We start from the raw sequence: 21,328 nt of genomic DNA, 5'->3' as shown, positions 1-21,328 counted from the left end.
GAGTTAATTTTGGAATTATGTACCAGTGTTTTCTATTATAAATAGAAATGTAACCTAAACCTATTGTCATTGAATAAAAATTTTCTAGCGCCGCCTAGGCACCGAGGACGTAAGCACATTGCCGAACCTCGTTAAAATTCTTGTGTTCTTTCGTTTACTTTGCCCGATTTATCAACAAAGATATTAAATGATTCACACGACTTTAATTTAACGCTATAACATTTATCTTAGTGCTCAATGATTACATATGAACAATCATTTTCCGCTATTACACTCTTTTTCAGAAATTGCATAGAAACCTTTGTTTTGTTTCTGGCAACTTCTATATATTTTTCTTTTTACTGATGCTCATATACTTCTGATTTTTACCTTTATCTTCCCATATATTTTTAGAAAGAAGTATTATGTTTTCTTGAGTTTTAGATGTGAAGATACCCACAATAACTTTACATATCAACTATTAAGTCAAATAAAATAGAGAAAGAGATGAAAACAGACCTATAAAACTTCATATTGCACTATAATATAACTTGTTTTGAATCTTTCAGAGATCGTCTCCACTCTCCAGTGAACAATAAGGTTTGGGAAAAAAAGAGGGGAAATGAATATAAGTGCGAGGTGCCTCACATGTTAAAATATTGGATTTAATCTCCAAATAAAATTGGGTTAATTATGGAGTTGGTCATCAGAATATCAGATTAATATTTTTAAGATACTTACAAATTGGTCACCAAAATTGATTTAAGAAGATTGTGTTAAACATAAATGAATGAACATAAACGAACATAATCGAACGAACATAAATGAACATAACCAAACGAACATAACCGAACGTTCACGAACGTAAATGAACGAATAAGACCTATGTTCATGTTTGTTCATTTAATTAAACGAACAAAAAATCTTGTTCATGTTCGTTCATTTAATAAATAAACGCACATAAACGAACTTCCCGCCGCACGATTCATGAACGGTTCGTTGAACGTTCAGTTCATTTACATGCCTACTCTTAACCCCTCTCTTTTTTCTCTCCAAACATGAATCCTCTGAACCAATATGTTTCAATTTTAAGCTTAACCTTTTCACTCTTTTTTGTAAATAGTTTTCTCGTTTTTGTCAACTCCATATCTCCTCCTTCTTCGGATAATAATAATGAATACGCCGCCGTTCTCGACGCCATAGCTTCCATCAATCCAAAGGCTCCTTTAAACGCCGGAAAAAACCATACGTCGTCGTCTTATTCACGTGGCTCCCCCACCAGCTGCAAGGTATGGGACGTGACCTGCTCCGAAGCGGTTCTGGGTCTGGCCCGGAAGCCCGAGAACGTGGAGTGGATTAAAGGGTCGAGGAGGAAGATACATGAGAACCCCAAGCTTGCTTTTAAAGAATACGAAACGAGTAAGCTGGTTCGAACCGAACTGGACCGGATGGAGATTGACTATAGATACCCTTTGGCCAAAACGGGTATTCGGGCTTGGATTGGAACCGGCGGTCCGCCCTTTGTTGCCATCCGAGCTGACATGGATGCTCTTCCTATACAGGTAAATAGCTAGTTTTTCCTTTCTTTTTTACCACTATATATGTATACCTATACCTATACGTGTGTGTATATATGTAAATACTGCTGTATATACTTTCATATACTACTTTACAAAAGTATATGTACATATGTGTTAAGGTAAGTAGTTTATACTTTTATGGTTAAGAACAAAATGGGTTAGGTGGTTCATGATTTTTTTAATACAAGGTTTTGGAATTTTTATGGTTGGATATATTGAGGGTTTTGATTTTTGTTGCAAAGTTGGAATCAAACTACTCATTTGAGGAAACTTAAATGAGTATAAACGAATAAATGTTTTGGATCTAAGATGAGATTATTAGGGTTTTATTAAGTGATAGATTTTTTTTTAGATTTTTGTATTGGACATGAAATTATTTTAGGGTTTTGTTGGTTTGTATGCACGGATGAATTAACGACAAAGAAAAGAATGTGTACTTATAGATAAGTAGGGATATTATAAAAGTTGGTTCCCAAAGTAGATTGTCCTGAGATAATAACAAGAACAAAAAGCCTTAAAATAAATTCAACATATTACTTATAAATTATTTTAAAAATTAAAAATTATGATTATACTAAGTTTCTATGTCACATCTTAAACTTAATATTGGGGCATGTTTGATTTTTTCTTTTGGTTGTATATATTCACTTATGGTGAGGTGATTTTATTTTAGGAAGGTGTAGAATGGGAGCATAAAAGCAAAGTTCCAGGAAAAATGCATGCCTGTGGGCACGATGCACATGTGGCCATTCTCGTCGGTGCTGCTAAAATATTGAAGAATCGTGAACACCTGTTGAAGGTTTGGCCCTTATTTTTTAATCATTTTTTAACTCTCATAAGTGAGCTACTTAATATACATAAACACTCAGGTGCAATGGATGAATATGCATTTGTAGTTTCTTTGTTGGGTTTAGATTTTAGATCTTGATCAAGGTTAACTTAAAATGCAATAAATTTATTTTTATCTGTTCAAAATAATGATGGTATATTATTTTTATGTATTATTAGTAAATCAACATGATATATTTTAATTTATTTCATTTAGGATATCTGAAATTATATATAAGTATATTAAATATATATATTTTAAATGTTTACCAATAAACTTAATGTTTAAATCCTTTAACTCCCATAGATTTCTCCCCTTATTTTTTAAAATACAATTTCTATAATATAAAGGATAAAAAATGAGATTGCTGCCTTTTTTCTTTTTTAATAAAGGGTTTAATTTGTGTGGACAACATTGGTAGAGAGAGATTAAAAGGATTGGCTTGCAAAGGTAAAATCCTTGCCTCAACCTGGGCCATGTGCAGGCAATAAATGTCTGTTTTTTTCTGCATTATGGAATGAATTTGACCCGCCTTAATTAATTTGTCCTTTACTTTTGCTTTCACTCATCTCTTGTTTCTTGTCATTTTGCTTATTCATATGCCATTTCTTAGCCAAAATAAGAAAAGATACAGCAATGCAAATTAATTTTTGGTCTAGTGATAATTGACTTTGGATCCAATTCTCATTCAGCCTATTCCTGTTATTGAAAATCCTTGCTTTGTCCAATACATGAATGATGATGTGCAAACCTTACATGAAAACATCATGTTCATAGGTTGTAATTTGTCTTAGTTTTGGATTTTTTTGTTGAATGATGAGTTTGAATTTGTTCCTTTTTCTTCATCCTACTGAGATTTTATCACTATTTGGCTGAAATTGTGGTACTAGGCTAGTCACAAGTGCATTGATCTTCTAATCTCAACTTTCCTTCTCTAAAATATGAATCTTTAGTTTTTTTTTTTGAAACTAGCTTGAGTTGTGAAGTTCAAATCTATTAACCATCTTTGTATAATTGTTTTTTTGTGTAGAGAAATACATGCAATAATTGCACATGAGTAGATCTAGCTTGGAATATTGTGGAATTGCATGAATTATTTTGCCTTGTTTGTAAAGCCTCGGATTGAATAATTCCTTGCTTAAAGTAATGACAGAAGCCTTTAATAATGAAGGGTCTAGGTTACTTTTCCACTTTGTTTAATGGAAGAATCTTCAGAAAATAGTGTTGATGTTGAAGAAGAAGAAAGTCTTGGTTATCACATAGTCCAAAATTAATTAATACTTGCTCTGTGAATTCAAATATTTTAAGTCTTTAGAGAGTAAAGTAACCCTAGTTTGATTATTAATCTGACAAATTTGAAGTTCAGTCCTCATTTGCAAATATAAAAAAATTGACTGATCAAAGCAAGTATTAATAATGAATTAACCTAAAGTTTTTGATTTCACTAGTGAAATTAATCAAATATAAACATTTCTTTAGACTGAAAAAAGCTGCAACTGTTCAGTGTTGGTATTCAAGGAATGAAAAAGTTATGAATAATTCATTGTGTGTCACAGGGAACTGTTATACTTCTGTTTCAGCCAGCCGAGGAAGCCGGAAATGGTGCTAAACGGATGATTGGCGACGGTGCGTTGGAAAACGTCGAGGTCATTTTCGCAGTCCATGTCTCTCATGAACACCCCACGGCTACTATTGGCTCATGGACTGGTCCACTGCTTGCCGGTTGTGGCTTCTTTAGAGCCGTTATCAGCGGAAGAAAAGGCTTCGCCAGCAACCCTCACCACTCAGCTGACCCCATCTTAGCTGCTTCAGCTGCCGTAATTAGCTTGGCTTCTTTAGAGCCGTTATCAGCGGAAGAAAAGGCTTCGCCAGCAACCCTCACCACTCAGCTGACCCCATCTTAGCTGCTTCAGCTGCCGTAATTAGCTTGCAGGGAATCGTTTCTCGTGAATCAAATCCATTGGACTCCCAGGTTTCATATTTGTTTCTGTAGTCGTTTTTTTTTCAACGCTATAAGGTTTCTACAACTCTGAGAATTTTTTATATTGTAATGCAGGTCGTGTCTGTCACCTCCTTCAATGGAGGCAATAATCTTAACATGATCCCCCACACGGTTGTAATCGGAGGCACTTTCAGGGCTTTCTCCAATGCCAGCTTTTACAACCTTCTTCAAAGAATCCAAGAGGTCTTCTCCCATGCTTTTAAGTTCAAATTCTAAGCCTAATTCAACCGTACGTGTTTCCCCACTTCTAACATCCTTTTTTCCGACACCAAAATCTAGGTTGTCGTGGAACAGGCCGGTGTTTTCAGATGTTCTGCAACAGTCGATTTCTTCGAAAATGACTCAACAATCTATCCACCAACAGTCAATGATGACCATATGTATGAACATGTTAAAAACGTGGCCACTGATTTACTAGGAGCACAAAATTTTAGGGTGGTTCCAGCGATGATGGGTGCTGAGGACTTCTCTTTTTATACTCAGATCGTTCCGGCAGCTTTCTATTACATCGGGGTAAGGAATGAAACCTTGGGGTCTATACACACCGGTCACTCGCCGTATTTTATGATCGACGAAGATGTTCTTCCCATCGGGGCCGCCGTTCATGCAAGTATTGCAGAAAGGTACCTCAATGAAAGTGGTTAAAAGTAGCTCTTTAGACTGGGATAAATTGTAAATCAACTTTGGCAGGGATTAATCCAGAGAATTTGCTACGTGGTAAGGTAAAAGGGCTAGATTTTTCACTTTGGCAATTTACATGTTAATATTAAGTAGAGGATATGGCTCTGTTGTTTGAATGTAGTAGTTGTAAATTGTAAAACATTGTTGAGCGTTTTAAGTGATTGTACTCTGCATTTCAACTTTTCTACTAAGAACATTGAATTTAACATTGTTTCAACAATTCTGAAATAAAGAATCTTAACATACAATCCCTCTCACATTATTCCAAAAACAGAACAAGTTACTATCATTTCAAAATTTACTTTATTTTAGATTCGACATATATCGACGACATTCTATTTTATTTACTCGAGATTTACGGGGACTACAAACTGCCAAGTCTACTATTCGATAACAACTACAGCTCGTTCTCACATCTAGCATTCTCAAATGGAAAATTTTCACTGCCTCAAGCTTTTATTGCAGAATCAACCAAGGCCTCATCAAAGGAAAAATCAGACCAAATTCACTTCTTCTCCCCACATAAACTCCTTGCTGTTTGTAGTGAGAAATATGTAAGGATAATGAGGCACATCAAGGATTCCATCATTACCCTTTCTTTATCAATCATTTTGAGAACACCACCAGCCTTGATCATGGAGTATTCGCCAGAAACCTGGAAAAAGATAATAATTTGATAGACTAGAAAGTGAAGCAGTGAAAAAAAAGAAAACGTTAGTTACCATGGGACACAAAAAAAGTTTAAGAGAATACCTGATACGCAGCAATAGGCAAAGGAGAATGATTCCTGAGAAGTCTTATGATATCCAAATAAGGAAGACCAGGTTTGACCTGTTATCCAATCAGATAGACTTCAATATGATGAGAGCTTAGTCATTAGCAAAATGAAATCGAAGATCCGTAAAAAAAAAACCATACTGACCAAAAGAATATCAGCTCCTTCAGCCTCATCTTCATGAGTCTCAACTAATGCTTCTCTGTAATTTGCGGGGTTCATTTGATACCTGATTTTAACAAAAACGTGATTAACAATAAAATGTAACCATGAGAAAATCCGATAAAAACGTATACAATACAATGCATGTAAGTGAAATCATACGCTTTTTTATCTCCAAATCTTGGATTAGAGTCCAGTGCTTCCCGGAAGGGACCATAAAATGAACTTGAGTATCTGTTATGCCAGGAAAAAGAATGACAAACAGTTACAACAATTTTCACCCAGGCAGCCAAGAATAACTAAGAATATTTTTTGTCAACATAATTTATTTGTCCAAAATGTTCAACGAGCACGGGATAAGATAACCCATAATAGATTATGCAATTAGAGAGCAACACGAAAAGGACTATTTCCTTCGAGCAAGCCAACAAAATAACACCATTCTACTTTCCCCAAATCACTTTTATTTTTTGATAGGGGAACAAAAAAGATAGTAAAATCTCAGCAACGGTTTAACATCATCATAAATCTGTTACCACACTTCAAAGAAACATTCTTTTGGTAATAGATACAAACAGACAACTGCAGGAGTGCAGGGGGAAATAGTCAAATTACTTTGCAGTATAGGACATGATAGAAACATGATGGAAGCCTTCAGAGTCGAGGGCAGCACGAATGCTCCCACGCGCCCATCCATCATATCGCTAGGACTGACAACATCAGCTCCAGCTCGGGCCTTTAAGAATAAACAACCCAAAAAATCAAAACATATCAAATCAAGTTAAAGTTAGCATAAAAAGAACAGGACACAAAAGATGCATAAGAGACCTACAATATCTATTTAAATGATTAGCAAACTCCAAGTATTACACTATTTCCTTAAATTACAGTATTAATAAAAGTTATGCCTACTCGGATTGAATCTTAAACTAGAGATTGGTCTAAGATCAACATAGTTTTCATTCTCGAAACCTTAACTGGATGAACCGCGCAGGGAGCGTTTACAATAGTGGAAGCCATAACACAAAATCCTCACAATCTCTGCAATCATACAGAATAATTTTTAACTAAAATAAAACAAGAAACTTGGTACACGATAAATTGATAATTAATAATCTAAGAACATGAAAAAAATGAACTTTGAATTGACTTTTTTCCCTCTAAAATGTTACTGGAGAATCAGAAATGAAATCCGAACCTTTACCGGGAAAAAATGAAAAGACGACAAAAGTAGAAACAGATGAATTGAAAGACGACAAAAGTAGAAACAGATGAATTGGGTACTAAAATCTTACCTTATCTGATTGGAATAGATAGAGAACCAATGAGAAAACAGGAAGGGAAAATTGAAAGAGTAGAAAAAAAGTTAATATGTAGATTGTAATTTCTGAGCTTAAACAGAAGAACCTACACGGTCGCCTTTGTCTTTCTTTGACAGTTGCCAAAGAGTCAAAGACAAACCCACCACCACCAACACACCAACCACTCTCTTTGTGATATATAGATTATTTTTGGCTTAATTCACAATTTAGCCTTTAACATATATATTTTTCTCACTTTACACCATATTTGATTTTTCATTCCAATTAACTCTCTAAACTACTATAAGATGTCGATAATTTTTGGATAAACTGAAACAAAAATAATAGTTAAAAAATAGTATGAGATGTTGAAAGTATTTCTAATGTTGAAATTAATCGACAACACTAATATCGTTTAGAACGACAATGTTTTTCTCATATCCCATATATTCCTTTTAATTTAGTTTTAGAGATCCATTACGTTTCTCTCTAAGCTTAGGAATAACTTTAGAAAGCTTTAGTGAAACCATTATATATCGTCGTTAGACAGAACGGGTGCAGTACCTTCGAACTGCCATTGTTCTTCGTATCTTGTCTCTTGCTTGGAGGATCGAGAGCGACCTCGCTAACTTTGCACGTGATCTCATAACGATGAAAGTGGAAGTAATTATGAAGGTGACCGCTTATAATGATGAGGTCAATGACGAGGAGGTGATCAATATTGATGACGACGAAGATCATATTGCTGTTGTTGACGACGACGATCATGTTATTGTTGCTGATAATGATGATAAGGACGATAAGGATGTTTTTGCAAGAACAAAGAGTTTAAAGGAAGTCGGTGCAAATCTTAGAATTTTTCATTAAACATCAGCTATTAGTATTACAGTACAAAGATCTTTGCTGCTGCTGGGTTATCAAAAGAGAATGAAGATGGTGATGACTATACACAAACTAAAAAAAAAGTGTGTGGTTTCTATTTTCTTTTACAAGGGCTTGTTTGTTAACACCAACTCGTACAGGTCTCGGATCAATTCACAGTTTCGGACAGGCGATGATGTGAGAAGGGATATTAAATTGGTCGCTAGAGTCGAATTTACATCGGTTTGCTGAACGGTAACTGTTTAGATCCTTGTTCAACGGCATTTCTCCATAATCTGCACCTCACTCCTAGCTTATCATAGGCTACCAGCCAATTCCAGACGTTTGCCCCATTAATCATACGTTCTTGCTGGCCGATCACAAGTCGCAGATCCTCATTCAAGACCTGTATTAATTAAGCATTAAATAAATTACTAACATTTGTAGAAGCAGAGATTAATGACGACATTGTTCCATACTTCTTGTCAGCACTCGCTAAAGTCGTATGCATTACTAGTTATCAACCTATCGAATATTACCAATCTGTACAGCAACTCATCCGGACATACAACTGAGGATTTCAAGAACGTGTTCAGCAAGTAATTAATGCGTTCATCAATCCACTATACAAAGAAGAGAAAAGTAGGATATCATTTTACCTGTTCCGCGGAATGCCTCCATAAATAGTGTATAAAAGGGATGTGCTTCAACACGGGAGCAAAATCTAGTGACATTCTATATAATAATCTAGTCTTATTTCTCGATGATGGTAAGCAAACATGAAGCTGGTGAAGGTGAGTTGCGCATTCTTTGGTACTCTGTCCTTCCAATTTCCCAGGCTTTGATATGCCAATGGTCGATAGCACCATACAAGGTGGTTGGAATTCCATGTCAATGGGATAAGGGTCCCAGTACCATTGGAGACCAGAAGCAGGCGACAAAAACTTCACCAGTCTGAGATTTTTGAATAATGCACGGTCAGATTACATATACAAAATAGATACCTACAACGCACTCTTAGCATCTTATCATTATGATTTTTTCCTTTCCAAGCCATTTTTAAAAAAAATATCATTAAAAACAGATTTGCCAATTTAATTTCAGGACCAAACCTGGGAACTGTCCATCCCTTGGCAAAAGTGGACGTGTGCGTAAAAGGTGCGTGAGCAAGATCCAAAAGGTTATCCAACAGTAACCCATGCTCAACCGGAAGTTCCACGACAATCTGTGCCAATTATCAGCAAACCAAAATATCGAGGAGAGATTGTAAAGACTTTACTTGAATCATAAAGTTGTTGATTTTTTTTGGTCAAGTCATTTAAGCAAAGTTCACGTGAAGCTTGCAATCAGAATAGTCTTTGAAAAAAAAAGCTAGAGCATACCTCTGCATGAATGTCAAATCCAGGAGGAGGTAGTAAAGAAGGAAGAGTTTCCATCGGCGGGTCATCCCCAGGCCAAACCCAGATCATTCCCTCTTGCTCAAGACACGGCATGGACCATATTTTCACATAAGTAATCGCGTAGATGGCATTTTTTCACATTTTCCATCGGTTGTGTATTCCCACCCTAATATATAGAATATTTTATATAACTATTGGTTAAACACAATGAAGGACCGTATATATATCCCAAGCATATATAAATCATTGATTGAGATGTATAGCCTTTTTTTATAAAAAAAATACGATAGCGACTGCTTGACAACTTCCTAAAATTTTACTAACCATGGTAGGGACATTGGATACGACCCTCATTTACCAAACCAAGGTGAAGAGGGCATGCTTTATGTGCACAAGTGTTCTGGACACAACCTGGATTCCCATCTTTTCCTCGAAAAAGAACCCACGGCTCCTCAAAGCAGTCAATTGGAATATGAAATGAGAAAGAACAAGACATTAGCAAGAAAACATCTGTTAACGAGAACTAAGTGATAAAAAGACCGGCCCCGATAAACCTGTTACAAAATGAGGATGCATGCCAATATGCTGTGACACGACATAAACGGATCAGTATTGAGATGATAAGCAATAACATAGTTCCAAACTATAGCTTACCATAGTGTCATCCTTCAGATCAGTGGAGAAAGCAACAGGATACCAGAAATTCTTCAAGTGGGGATGATACGGTTGAACCGGACCCGACACATCCAAGCTTTTCCAGGGAAACTTCCCCTTCACAGTATCCAGAGATTACTCGAAGAAGGGGATGCTACACTGGACTCTGTTTTGGTCTTATCTTCCAACAGCTTAAAAAAAAATGGCTGTCCCTTGTTCCCATATGTAATGGGGTATGGGGGAGGTAAGATAGTAGGCTGCCCCCAACACCAGATTGAGAACAGCTTCCGTAAAAGACCTCCGAATTATGAAATGCCCTCCATGGGACTCGATCCAACAGCTTACCATTAACCAATTTCTACATGTATGCTAGTTTATCCAACGCAGCCGAAACCCTTGCTTCCGATGTATGTACCTGTTATTTCTCTTGAGTAAGAATCAAATTTGACCATGAAACCAAAGACGTGACCTCGCACAATTTTTCCCTTTTTGTTATAAATGATACATACATGTGGTAATTAATTCACATCTTAGATTGCACCATATAAAAGGAACTGGTAAGAATCTCATCAGTTGGATAGCCGGAACCGTTTGATCTATTTATATATCTTGTTGAGGCATACACATTCTAATCAAATTATAAGAACCAAAGTTTCATTAACATTTAAATGCTAATTTTGTCTACCTGTTTGTGAGCTTGTGCTAGTTCTCCTTGCAACTCCACGAGTTCTTTTTTCATGCTGCCAATTGACTTGTATTCCCAAGCTAACGGATTCAACACTTCCACTACCTACAACCATAACTACGAAGATGTAACCAACAAAAACTTCCCACATGATTAAATTGCAAAAGAGTTAATAGGTAAACGGTAAAAAATCATAAAACTCAGTTTGCTTGCCAAAAACAAAACCAAAAGTTCAAAACACGAAGTGATCTGCAAGAAGAATATCAGGTTGAGATTGAAGAAGACCTTCTCATGAAGAAGCATGATTGTAAGCAAATCTTGCCGAGCCCGCCAATCACAGTATTGAATATCATATTTAGCCAATTCCAATGCCTGATATACATCTAAGAACTTTCCTTTACATTGTGGGACTTTAGACCTTGGGTCCTCTACATCGAACAGCGTGCCCCACTGGCTCTTCTTATCCCCTGCCCCCAAGCTATTCTCCTCCCCGAACACAGCAAAAACCCCAGACCCTCCTCTAACGCCCTGAAATTGCACCAATGCCGAAATATAAGCCATGCATAAACTGACCTTAATTTTGCAGTAACCATAAATTACTCAAGCAAGACAATCAAAAAATGAACAATTAGGAAAAAAAAAACAGATCAACAAAATCATTTAAACTATTTAGCTAAAGCATGTCCAAATATGTTAAGCAGAATATTACACATATACTTAGCATAAGTTTCTTTTCCACTATTGAATGCAAGTCAAATGACCATATAAACTCATACAAAATGCAACATACGTAGGGATCATGGGACTTCAAGAAAATTTAGAATACAGATTAACCAATTTACAAAAACCAAACTTTCTAACTTCACAGTCACCAAACAATGAGAAGTTAAGCACTGTGAAAGCTAATTTTTTTCCTTAAAATTTGAAGGACGACCCAGGTAAACTAATCCCATAAAGAAGAAGAAAAAGACGGTACCTTTTTAGAAACCTTGCATGGCCTGCATAGAGAGATTGACAAAGACAAAGAACCAGCAGTAACTATGGCGATCATGACTTTTTCAAAAAAAAAAATGCCGTGTGGGAGGGCGGGGGAGGAAGAAAGAGAGAAGTGTAAGCGAAAACAAAAGGTTTGTTGTTGGATAAGAGGTTGGTGTTGCGCGCGATCTTGGCATGCCTCCCATGGGATGCCACGTAAGAAACGTTGACAAGATTGTCGTACACGTGGCATATGGGGGTATCCACATGCTCTGATGGTCTGAAAGAGAAGGGAAGAGTGTCTTTGGTATTGTGGGCCGGGGGGGGGGGTCTTTCATATCTCCGCTTCTTGCCAGCTCGGATGATCTCAGGCATCTTGGGCTTAGAATACATCAAGCCTAAGCAGCAGCATCTCAAGCAACGAGTCAGCATCAAATCTAAGGGATAAGTATAAATAGAAATAAAATATTACTTAAATTTAAAATTTAAAATTATTAAAAAATAAAATAAAGAAATTAATATTTAATTTGAGAATAAAAAAATAATATATCAAAGTTTAATGTATTTAATTTTAAAATTAAGAGGGGTGTAAAAAGAATAATTGTGCTATTCAAATAATTAACTTCAAAATTTTTGAAGGGTCATGACCCTCCTACATTACATATAACTATAGTTATAATGTTTAATTTAATCAATTCACAAATTCAATTTTCTTACTTTTAATATATCATCTTTTATTAATGTACTTTAAAGTTAAACTTAAACATATAAAACTGAACTTTAAAGTTAAGTACTTAAGTATATGAATCCAGTTTAACATATAAGAAATTGAATTTATTTGAATAATTTAAGTTTTATCTTGAATTTAATTTCAAATTTAAAATTGGAATTCAACCAAATTCATTTCCTTACAATTAATAAAACGTTCACTTAAAATTATTTCAACATTCCTCTTGTTTAAATTGTTTATATTATAATAAATTTTAACTTTACTGATGATAATCAGTCAACAATGGGGTGGTGGCGCAGTTGGCCAGCGCGTAGGTCTCATAGCTTCTGAGTTATCCTGAGGTCGAGAGTTCGAGCCTCTCTCACCCCAATGACCTTTTTAAAATCCTATTAGCTCTCCGCTCTCTTCTCTGTGTTTCAGGAAGTCGGTCGGACTTTAGAAATGAAAGGTAGCAAAACTTTCAACATTTTATTAAAAAGTTAACACGTGTGATAAATCGTTAATCTCATTTATGGTAGTTTCTAATTCTACAATTACTGTTTGACCTTTTTCCTCCCACAGCTATTTTGATTCGTTTCAAGCTAACATGGCCGAATATTGTCAGGAAACTTGAAATACTACCGTCAAGAACAGGATAGAGTAAAGCAGAAGGCATTCATTTTCATTAAAAGATGCAGACAGCCGAACCCCAAGCATTTGAATCTTGATATCAATATGAATACAACAAACATTCATGAATCGTATAGATTGAGACAACTTAAGAGTGATTAAATGATATTACCGGTGATTAATCAGCATTTAATCGCCGTCTTTAAAATGACAACAATTTTACAACGTGTGTAAATTCTATTAAATTTCTAGTTGTATCCCGTTCTTACTCCGAGTGAAAAATTTCGCAAATCCATTTCTGTGCTTCTCGGAACTGACATGATTTGATGACACAATATTTGAAGACGAGGATGAAGATGGCGGTGAGTTTCCATTGTCCTTATCAGCACTAGCTCTTGGAGACTCTGGATCTCTTTTGGGTGAAGATGTTTCATAGGAACGTAAATTCCAAGGCTCTCCACCAGCTTTAGGAATCGATGATCCACCTGTAGGGTACTCGGGTATGCTCCTGGTGTTGATTAAGAAGTCTTCAAGTGTTGCAAGAGATTTCAGTTGCTTTCCTAAAGATGCTATTGTTTTTTGACACTCCGCAAGTTTTCCAGCAGCAGTAGCTAAATCCTCCGCCATGGCGTCTTGTGATTATCAAATAAAATATCCCAAACTTCTAAAACAATTTAGTAATTCAATAGTCAATGAGAAGACGGAAGAATTACCTGTTTTATCTTCACTTCAACGTTCGAGTTAAGGTTTTGCTGTAGCTCAGCTTCTTGTTTCTTCCTCGACAGCTCTTCTTCAAGTTCTTGACACTTGACTGTAATTTGTGCTGACAGTGCTCTTTCCTTTTCTTCTGTTTCTAATAATTCAATCTTTGCAGACATTGTTCGAGCATCTGCTTCGATTCTAATGAGTTGAGACTCCAATATCTTCTTTGATTCATTTGCATTAAGTGCAACCTCTGCGGACAAAGCCCTTTCCTTTTCGATTTAATTTTCTAATGAGTTAATCTTTGCTGACATATTCTCTACATCTGCTTTCACGTTCCTGAGTTGAGAATCGAGTTGTTGCTTTGCATCATTTGCATTGTAGAGCTCCCTTTGCAAGTCCTCCAATTTCAGCTCCGATGCTTCTAGACTTTCCTGGCTTTTGGCAAGAGCGATTACTAGTTCAGCCTTCTGAACTTCTATCTTCTCCAACTTCTCTTCGAGTTCCGCTGTTCGATGAATCATGGCTTCAAGCTCAGCCTGCATTGAGCTATCACCATCGTTATTAGATTGTTTCGCAATAGCTTTAGGTTCAAGACAATGGTTTTCGCTCATGGTTTCAGGCAATGAAGCAAGTCTTTCCATCTCGAGAAAATCATCCATTAGATTACTCTCAATGGAAGAACCCAGGAGGTTTCGGTTGATGGCCTTTTCATTTTTGAATTGATCAAGTTCTGCAATTAAGGCTGATGCCCATGAATCAGAACAACTAGGTTCTTTGTTTGCCTCCAAGCCGCTTATCTTGTGAGTATCGATCTGCACAAGATTAACCCGTTCTCCGCTGTCTGATTGACTATCTGTAAGAGATTCAGCATACATTGAGGAGACGTTCAGAGATTTATCAGATATTGTTTTGAGTCTTCGACACTCGGCCTCAAGCTTTGTTACCTTCTTTATACTCTCCAAGAGTTGTTTGCTAGCTGTTTCAGCTGCTTGGGTGCTTAAGTCCCTTTCAATTGTTCTGATTTCCATCTCCAATTGAGATGAGAGCTCGAGTTCAAGGTCTGCATTTTTCTTCTCCAAAGCTTCAATCTTTCGCCAAAGGTCATGACTGAACTCTGGAGGGGGCTCAGAATTAACAGCTTCAGCTTTAGCTTGGAGCTCAAGCAACCGACTTTCGAGTTCGCATTTGGTGGTTTCCCAATCCTGGGCAGCTTTGGCAATGGCTTCATGGACCTTTTCCTCCTGCTCCTCTCTTGCTTGTCTTAGCTGCCTTACACATTCCTTGAGAGCTCCATCAAGATGGCTCACACGATCTTCTAAAGCCGAGTTTTGCTGAACTGCAGGAGTTTTTGCTTCAACACCACTACATTTTCCGCAGCTTCCCAACCTAAAGTTTAAAAAAACCAAGTAGACCATAGTAAGCTATGTAGTTGGGATTCATCATTCCCGTGAAGACACATATATGTATCCGACGCTCATTCTTGAGTTCAAGTAACATAGATATAAAGTAGAGGACCACCAACACAACAAAGATGAAAGTGAAAAATGAATAAATCATCTTAGAGTTTGATTACTAGCATGTAACCATAGGTTATACCAGCAATAGCTTCTTCTGCAACTTTTGAATTGTTGGTAATGCTCAATTTGTAACAGTCTTTTAAAGGATTTTAATTCTATGTTTAATAGAATTAAATTGTGATTTGGAAGTGACTATTTTGCCCTCTCTATTTAGCCTATAAATAGAGGACAATTTCATTCACTTTGATATATCCCAAGCAATCATTTGCTTTGAAACACTCTCTCTTTTGAGTGTTGTTTGAGTTGAGAGAAGAGCAATACCACCAAGTTCACTCCAGTTTTCGGGTGTATGAATTCTTGGAGAGCCGTGTTAACCTCAGGGGGCTGTTCGTTCATTGTAGCGATTACACACATCGGGGCGAATTTGCTTCTAAGGCAGTGGATTACTACGACACGGTTATCATTCTGATTGATTATTTTATTTAATATTTTCCAGTCAGTGCTAACGCCTCGTTTTGCAGCAGTCTATTTTACCAACAATTTAGAAGCAAATTCTTACTGCTGCTAAATACGACAATAATTACTATTGTTCATGTTGTGAAGAAAGATGGATTCTATGATCACTGGAAAATTATCGGTAAGAAACTCAAATTGTTCCTGTTACTAATATTGAGGTAATATTAAAACACACTTTTGAATAAGTGTGTTAATCTAAAACATTTTTCGGAACGGTTCCTGTTTATAAGATGATCATACGTTAGAAATGTTTAAAAGTAGAATATTTTAGCTTAAATCAAATTCTGCACGTTAGACACATCATTTTAACAACTGTTTTTAATGTTTTGTTAAATGCCTTTATACATGAGGTCTAAAATCAGGTGAACGTTATCTATTAAAAAAATTTAACTTTGGTTTTAAAGGTGAATAAAAAGGCATTTGTGATAAAGCTATGTGATAAAGCCATTGGGTGGTATATAAATGGTTTTAATTTATATATTACATTTGATTAGAAAGGTTTGTAATAAAAAAATAGGTAATAATTAGCGTTTAAATGTCAAACGTTTTACCTTTGAATGTGTTGGAGATTAAAGTTACAAATGACTTTAAATTTCTCTTAAATGAAAATCCTTTAAAGATGTTTGATTAATTTTTGTAACATCATAATCAAGGAGAAATGATTTTTAGAATTCATGGTTGTTTAAACGTTTAAAACGTTTTTGAATATATATCTATATTTTATTGCTATAGTTTAGAATATAATAAAATAGGTATTTGGAAAAAAAATGCTTTCAATGCTAAGATGCTTTAGATGCTATAATGATATGAGTTATAACTACCGTTAGCATAATGAGAATTTATATATTTATTATTATCCTATAACGGTTTCACTAATGTGATTTTTGTAACTCATTATGTTGTTATATTAAAAGGAGCATGTAGAAAGGTGTTGTTACATGAGTTAAAGGTGAGTAACATCTTTATTTACTAATACATTTGGGTTGAAACAATTCTATGCATTTATTATAGCTTTAAATATTGGATTTATATTACTTTGTAAATAAATTTGAATTGAAACGTTGAATAATTTTAATTGGCCATTATTTGTGCAAATTATAGCTTTAATGGTGTTTATTTACAAAGTAATATACAGATTGAAGTATTAGCCGATGGTGGTTTCACTCGTTCTCGTTTGGGTCCTGGTTTACGAGAATGTTGAAATTGGTTAATTTATTATTATTTTTATAATAAATTTTGAATTGTTATTGAATTGCCCATTTGTTATATGCATGTTGAAAGAAACCTTTAATGTGCATTAAGGTTAATCAATTTAAATGCAATAAAGCTTTGCATTAATTTTTACATGAAACTCATGTTTACACCTTTAGTGTTGCAGTTTCATGATTTTTTTAATCTTAAGCATGAATGTTAATTATAATCATTATATTTAAATGGTTTTTAAGTTTCAATAGGAGGTTGAACAGTTTATTAAATATCTATATATATGTTTGTTAATAGCTATATAAATGTTGGTGTTTAGTAAATGTTCAATTTTGAAACTTATATGCTATAATCAAGAAGTGACATGATTATAATGTTGATTAACATTTTTGTGAGATAATGCATGCATGATTGGTTAATATGTGGAAAAGATTAACTATTTATTTTCATGTGGGGGTAAGATTATTCAGTTTCTGAATATTAAGTTGAAAATAAATTTTATCATACTAATAATTTCTTTTGAGAAATTTATAAAGACAACAGGATGGTTGTAATTTTGGAGAATCATGAAGATGATGATGCAAAGAATGAAGTTGCATGCATGGTGAGAATGAACAAGTCTATTTGGAATTGTGATTCTACCTGTGAGGTCAGATTGTTTAGACTTGTTGCCTGTTAATTCATGCCTTTTAAATACATGAATTAGATTGCATGAGCCTTTAAGATAGTCTTTAAAACTCAGTGGATACTATAAAATGAGATAAAACCACTATTAAAGACTAAGGTAGTACTACTAAGGCTAAGGCAGTAGTTTGAGCCCAAAATTTATATGCTTAATAAGATACTATTGTGAGTAAAAGTATCAAGCATAATTATTTAAAGAGATCTTATTTAAAGAAAAAGAAAATTCACAAAAGATTTATTGGAAAGTAGTGTGATGAGTATGAAAGTGCATGTCTAGGATTGGTTCTATGAAGACTTGGTACTTAAGCGTGCCTAGTGCACCACCTATTTTTCATAGAAACCTACTTGGTGCATTGTTCATTACTATGCTCACTATTCCAATACTATGACAATATAAAAACTCTTAAAAATTAGTGCAGAAGTTAAAAGAGTAGAGATTAATTTGGTTTAGTGGAATACCAAATTTAGTCATAATAAATAAAATATATGATGATCTCTTTAAGGCTAATATATTGAATATCATGAACGAGAATATGATAGACACTATTGCTACTAAAAGTGTGTTGTAGCTATTAAATCTCTTTAAGTGATTTTCCTAAGTAGAGGAAAAAAGAAAAGAGATTATCTATTTCAGTTGTGCTAAAATCTATTGTTTTAAACATGAGATCATTTTTTCATGATGTTAGGAAAAAATCGAAATTCATTTTGAATGAGGAAAAGTCATAAAGAATTTCATATTGGTTTATGCATTTTAATCTTAATGATTTGTAACTTCTCAAAACTTTGAGAAATAATTATGTGTAAACAAAACTTGAGTTTGTTAAAATATAGTTTATGGCTAAAACTCATAACAAACTTACTCTAGTATGATTGAGTATTTGTTTACACGTTTTACAAGACACTTATGGATATCCTAAAATGTTAGAAATGTTGGGGTGTCTTAAAATGTAGATTAAATGCATAAACTCAAATAGAAAATATTATATCTACTTCTTCTAGTATTCCTGCTAGGTCTTCTCAAGAAATTGATTTCGAGCTTAGAAGAAGTAAAAGGCTATTTGGACCAAATTTTATCACTTCCTTTATTTATGAGATAAATGATTTAGACTCTCTTTCTGATCATATAGCTTAAATGTTATATGAGGATCTTAAAAAAGCTATAAGATCTATCGATGCTAGTTTCTAGAAAAACGCTTTTAATGATGAACTAGAATCGATAATGTCTAATCATAGTTGGGAATTAGTTTACTTGCCTAGAGGATTTAAACCAATCTGTAACAAATGAATCTTCCAGAAGAAAATGAGACCAATGGTTTAATCCAGTGGTACAAGGCAAGACTAGTTGTCAAAGGGTTCACTCACAATTTTGTTTTAGACTACTTTGATTCTTACTTCCCCGTTATGAACATCTCAAAGATCCGTGCATTATTTGCACTAGCCTCTATTCATAAGTTGCAAGTACATCAAATGGATGTTAAGACTGCATTTTTGAATGGAGATCTAGATGAGGAGATCTATATGGGAATAATGGTACAAGAAATTTCATAAAACTATACTTAGTTTTGGTTTTGTTGTGAATGGTTCGGATGCTTGTGTGTATTCGAGGATGTTTGGTACTGATTGCATCATCATACGTTTTGTATGGTTGATGACATGTTGATTTTCAGTTCTAACATTGAGTCCATTAACAAAACAAAATTTTCTTGTCCACTAAATTTGAGATAACGAATTTGGGAGAAGTAAATGTAATCTTAGGAGTCAAAATTACCAAAAACGGAAAAAGGGATTTTCTTTAAGTCAAGCACACTATCTTGAGAAAGTGTTAAAGAAATTTGACAGTTTTGATGCCGTCCCTGTTCGAACCCTTGTGACCCTAGCATATATCTCTTTAAGAATAAAGGAAGCAGCGTTTCCCAAACTGAATATGCTAAATTAATCGGAAGCTTAATGTTCTTAATGAACTATACTCGGCCTGATATTGCTTATGCTGTGAGTAGACTGAGTAGATATACTCATAATTCGAGTGGTGAACACTGGATTTCTCTTAAACGCTTACTGAAGTATCTCAAGGGTACTTTGGATTGGAAACTTGAGTTTGTTTGCTTTCCTACGGTACTGGAAGGATATTGTGATGCCAACTGGGTTTCTAATAATGATGAGGTAAGCTCTACGAGCGGGTATGTTTTTACTTTGGGTGGAGCAGCAATCTCGTGGAAATCATCAAAGTAGACTTGTATTGCTCGTTCTACCATGTAGTCAGAGTTTATAGTTCTTGACCTAGCTGGGCAAGAAGCCGAGTGGCTCAGAAGCTTGTTAGTAGATATTCCGTTGTGGGGAAGACCGACTCCTCCAGTTTCATTGTTGTGTTATTCACAAGCTGCGATATGTGTGGCTAAGAACCAAACTTACAATGGTAAGAAAGACACATTCGCATAAGACATGAATCAGTTAGACACTTAATAAAGAATAGAATGCTATCTTTAGAGTATGTGAAGTCGGAAAGGAACCTAGCAGATCCTTGGTCCTAGATTCGTCTAGGGGGATGGGTCTAAAGCCCATTGGTTGAGGAATTCATGGTGGATACCCAACTTAGTTATCTAAGTTCCATGTGGTCAAACGAAACCATAAAAGACTCATAGTGCACATTCCTACTACCTATCCCTATGATGAATAATGTGCATGCCCAGGATGAGCTTAATTGCTCTTAATAAATTCATAGCCCAGGCTTTGGGTGGTCTTAGTGAGAAAGACTTCATGAATTTACCGATTTTGGCTGAATATCTATTCTTAATAAGTTCATAACCCAGAGTTGAGTAGGTAGTTCTAATCGCGAATGACTAGATGAACTTACCGCTTGAGAGGATGAGTTTTATTAAACTCTTAATGAATTCAAACCCAAGAGTTTGGGAGTTCCTAATGAGAAGGACATATTGAATGAGAGTTCCTAGTGAGAAGGACATATTGAATTCACCGAATTATGAGGCTGAATATTTATTCTTAATGACTTCTTATCCCAGAGTTTGGGTGGTTCATTAATAATGAACTTGAAGAAAGTCACCATACCCTTTGTGAGGTTGAGCTATTATAAAAGCTCTTAATTATTTCATAGCTCAGTTGAGTGGTTTATGTTGATATAAACTTGATGAATAACCTACGTAAGTGAGAAGAAATAGCCACCTTCTATGAAAAACATTGGGCCGTTTTCTAGTACACTTATTAGAATCATGATGAAATAGGGCTAAACATATATACACTTTTGTATATTCTTTGTAGACACATCGAGAACTTTGGTGGATGAAGGGGTTAGTTGTGTGTTATGAGTTTACCCCAATCTTAGAAAGTTCCAGACTAGTTTCACTTATCTAAGAGAAGGATTGCTCATCATCACTATGTACTAGTTCCAGATACGTTCACTAGTGCTTAAGCAACTAATCTCGCTATTGCTCTTCTCATGTTTTAACTTCATTGCTCTCATCTTTA

General features: G+C 35.1%; 3 protein-coding genes, 1 non-coding gene and 2 pseudogenes across 4 annotated transcripts; 2 read left to right on the top strand and 4 right to left on the bottom strand.

The window, feature by feature from the left end:
- Positions 1–1,012: 1,012 nt before the first annotated feature.
- On the top strand, positions 1,013–5,259 carry LOC120180412 (IAA-amino acid hydrolase ILR1-like 6). Its single transcript, XM_039185740.1, has 6 exons — positions 1,013–1,541; positions 2,233–2,358; positions 3,945–4,149; positions 4,251–4,360; positions 4,445–4,573; positions 4,670–5,259. Exons 1-6 carry the CDS (start codon positions 1,038–1,040, stop codon positions 5,033–5,035), a joined length of 1,440 nt encoding a protein of 479 aa, XP_039041671.1. The 5' UTR covers positions 1,013–1,037; the 3' UTR covers positions 5,036–5,259.
- Positions 5,260–5,561: 302 nt separating this feature from the next.
- On the bottom strand, positions 5,562–6,768 carry LOC120180369 (annotated as a pseudogene).
- A 1,456-nt stretch (positions 6,769–8,224) lies between these two features.
- LOC120180411 lies at positions 8,225–11,984 on the bottom strand (annotated as a pseudogene).
- A 914-nt stretch (positions 11,985–12,898) lies between these two features.
- On the top strand, positions 12,899–12,983 carry TRNAM-CAU. Its single transcript is given in 2 exon segments — positions 12,899–12,936; positions 12,948–12,983. It is a non-coding gene; the product is annotated as a tRNA-Met (tRNA).
- Positions 12,984–13,323: 340 nt separating this feature from the next.
- Positions 13,324–14,203, bottom strand: LOC120180381 (filament-like plant protein). Its single transcript, XM_039185713.1, has 2 exons — positions 13,938–14,203; positions 13,324–13,845 (listed from the first exon to the last, which is right to left on the bottom strand). The coding sequence occupies exons 1-2, from the start codon at positions 14,099–14,101 to the stop codon at positions 13,464–13,466; spliced, it is 546 nt and encodes a 181-aa protein (XP_039041644.1). The 5' UTR covers positions 14,102–14,203; the 3' UTR covers positions 13,324–13,463.
- Positions 14,204–14,206: 3 nt separating this feature from the next.
- On the bottom strand, positions 14,207–15,343 carry LOC120180368 (filament-like plant protein). The gene has a single exon (XM_039185707.1). The coding sequence runs from the start codon at positions 15,341–15,343 to the stop codon at positions 14,207–14,209; it is 1,137 nt and encodes a 378-aa protein (XP_039041638.1).
- Between the last annotated feature and the right edge of the window lie 5,985 nt (positions 15,344–21,328).

This window comes from Hibiscus syriacus, unplaced genomic scaffold (assembly GCF_006381635.1).
Source record: "Hibiscus syriacus cultivar Baekdansim isolate YM2019G1 unplaced genomic scaffold, ASM638163v2 tig00112495_pilon, whole genome shotgun sequence".
In the NCBI taxonomy this organism is placed as follows: Eukaryota; Viridiplantae; Streptophyta; class Magnoliopsida; order Malvales; family Malvaceae; genus Hibiscus; species Hibiscus syriacus.
This window is presented reverse-complemented; position numbering and strand designations above follow the sequence as displayed.

What these genes read in the sequence shown, in the direction of transcription:
- LOC120180412 (XM_039185740.1), top strand. Translation starts at nt 1,038, where the DNA reads ATGAATCCTCTGAACCAATATGTTTCAATTTTAAGCTTAACCTTTTCA. An exon ending in TGGATGCTCTTCCTATACAG is followed by an intron (nt 1,542 to 2,232) that starts GTAAATAGCTAG and finishes ATTTTATTTTAG; the next exon opens with GAAGGTGTAGAATGGGAGCA. An exon ending in CAAATCCATTGGACTCCCAG is followed by an intron (nt 4,361 to 4,444) that starts GTTTCATATTTG and finishes ATTGTAATGCAG; the next exon opens with GTCGTGTCTGTCACCTCCTT.
- LOC120180381 (XM_039185713.1), bottom strand. Translation starts at nt 14,101, where the DNA reads ATGTCTGCAAAGATTGAATTATTAGAAACAGAAGAAAAGGAAAGAGCA. An exon ending in GTTGAAGTGAAGATAAAACA is followed by an intron (nt 13,846 to 13,937) that starts GGTAATTCTTCC and finishes AGACGCCATGGC; the next exon opens with GGAGGATTTAGCTACTGCTG.
- LOC120180368 (XM_039185707.1), bottom strand. Translation starts at nt 15,343, where the DNA reads ATGGTCTACTTGGTTTTTTTAAACTTTAGGTTGGGAAGCTGCGGAAAA.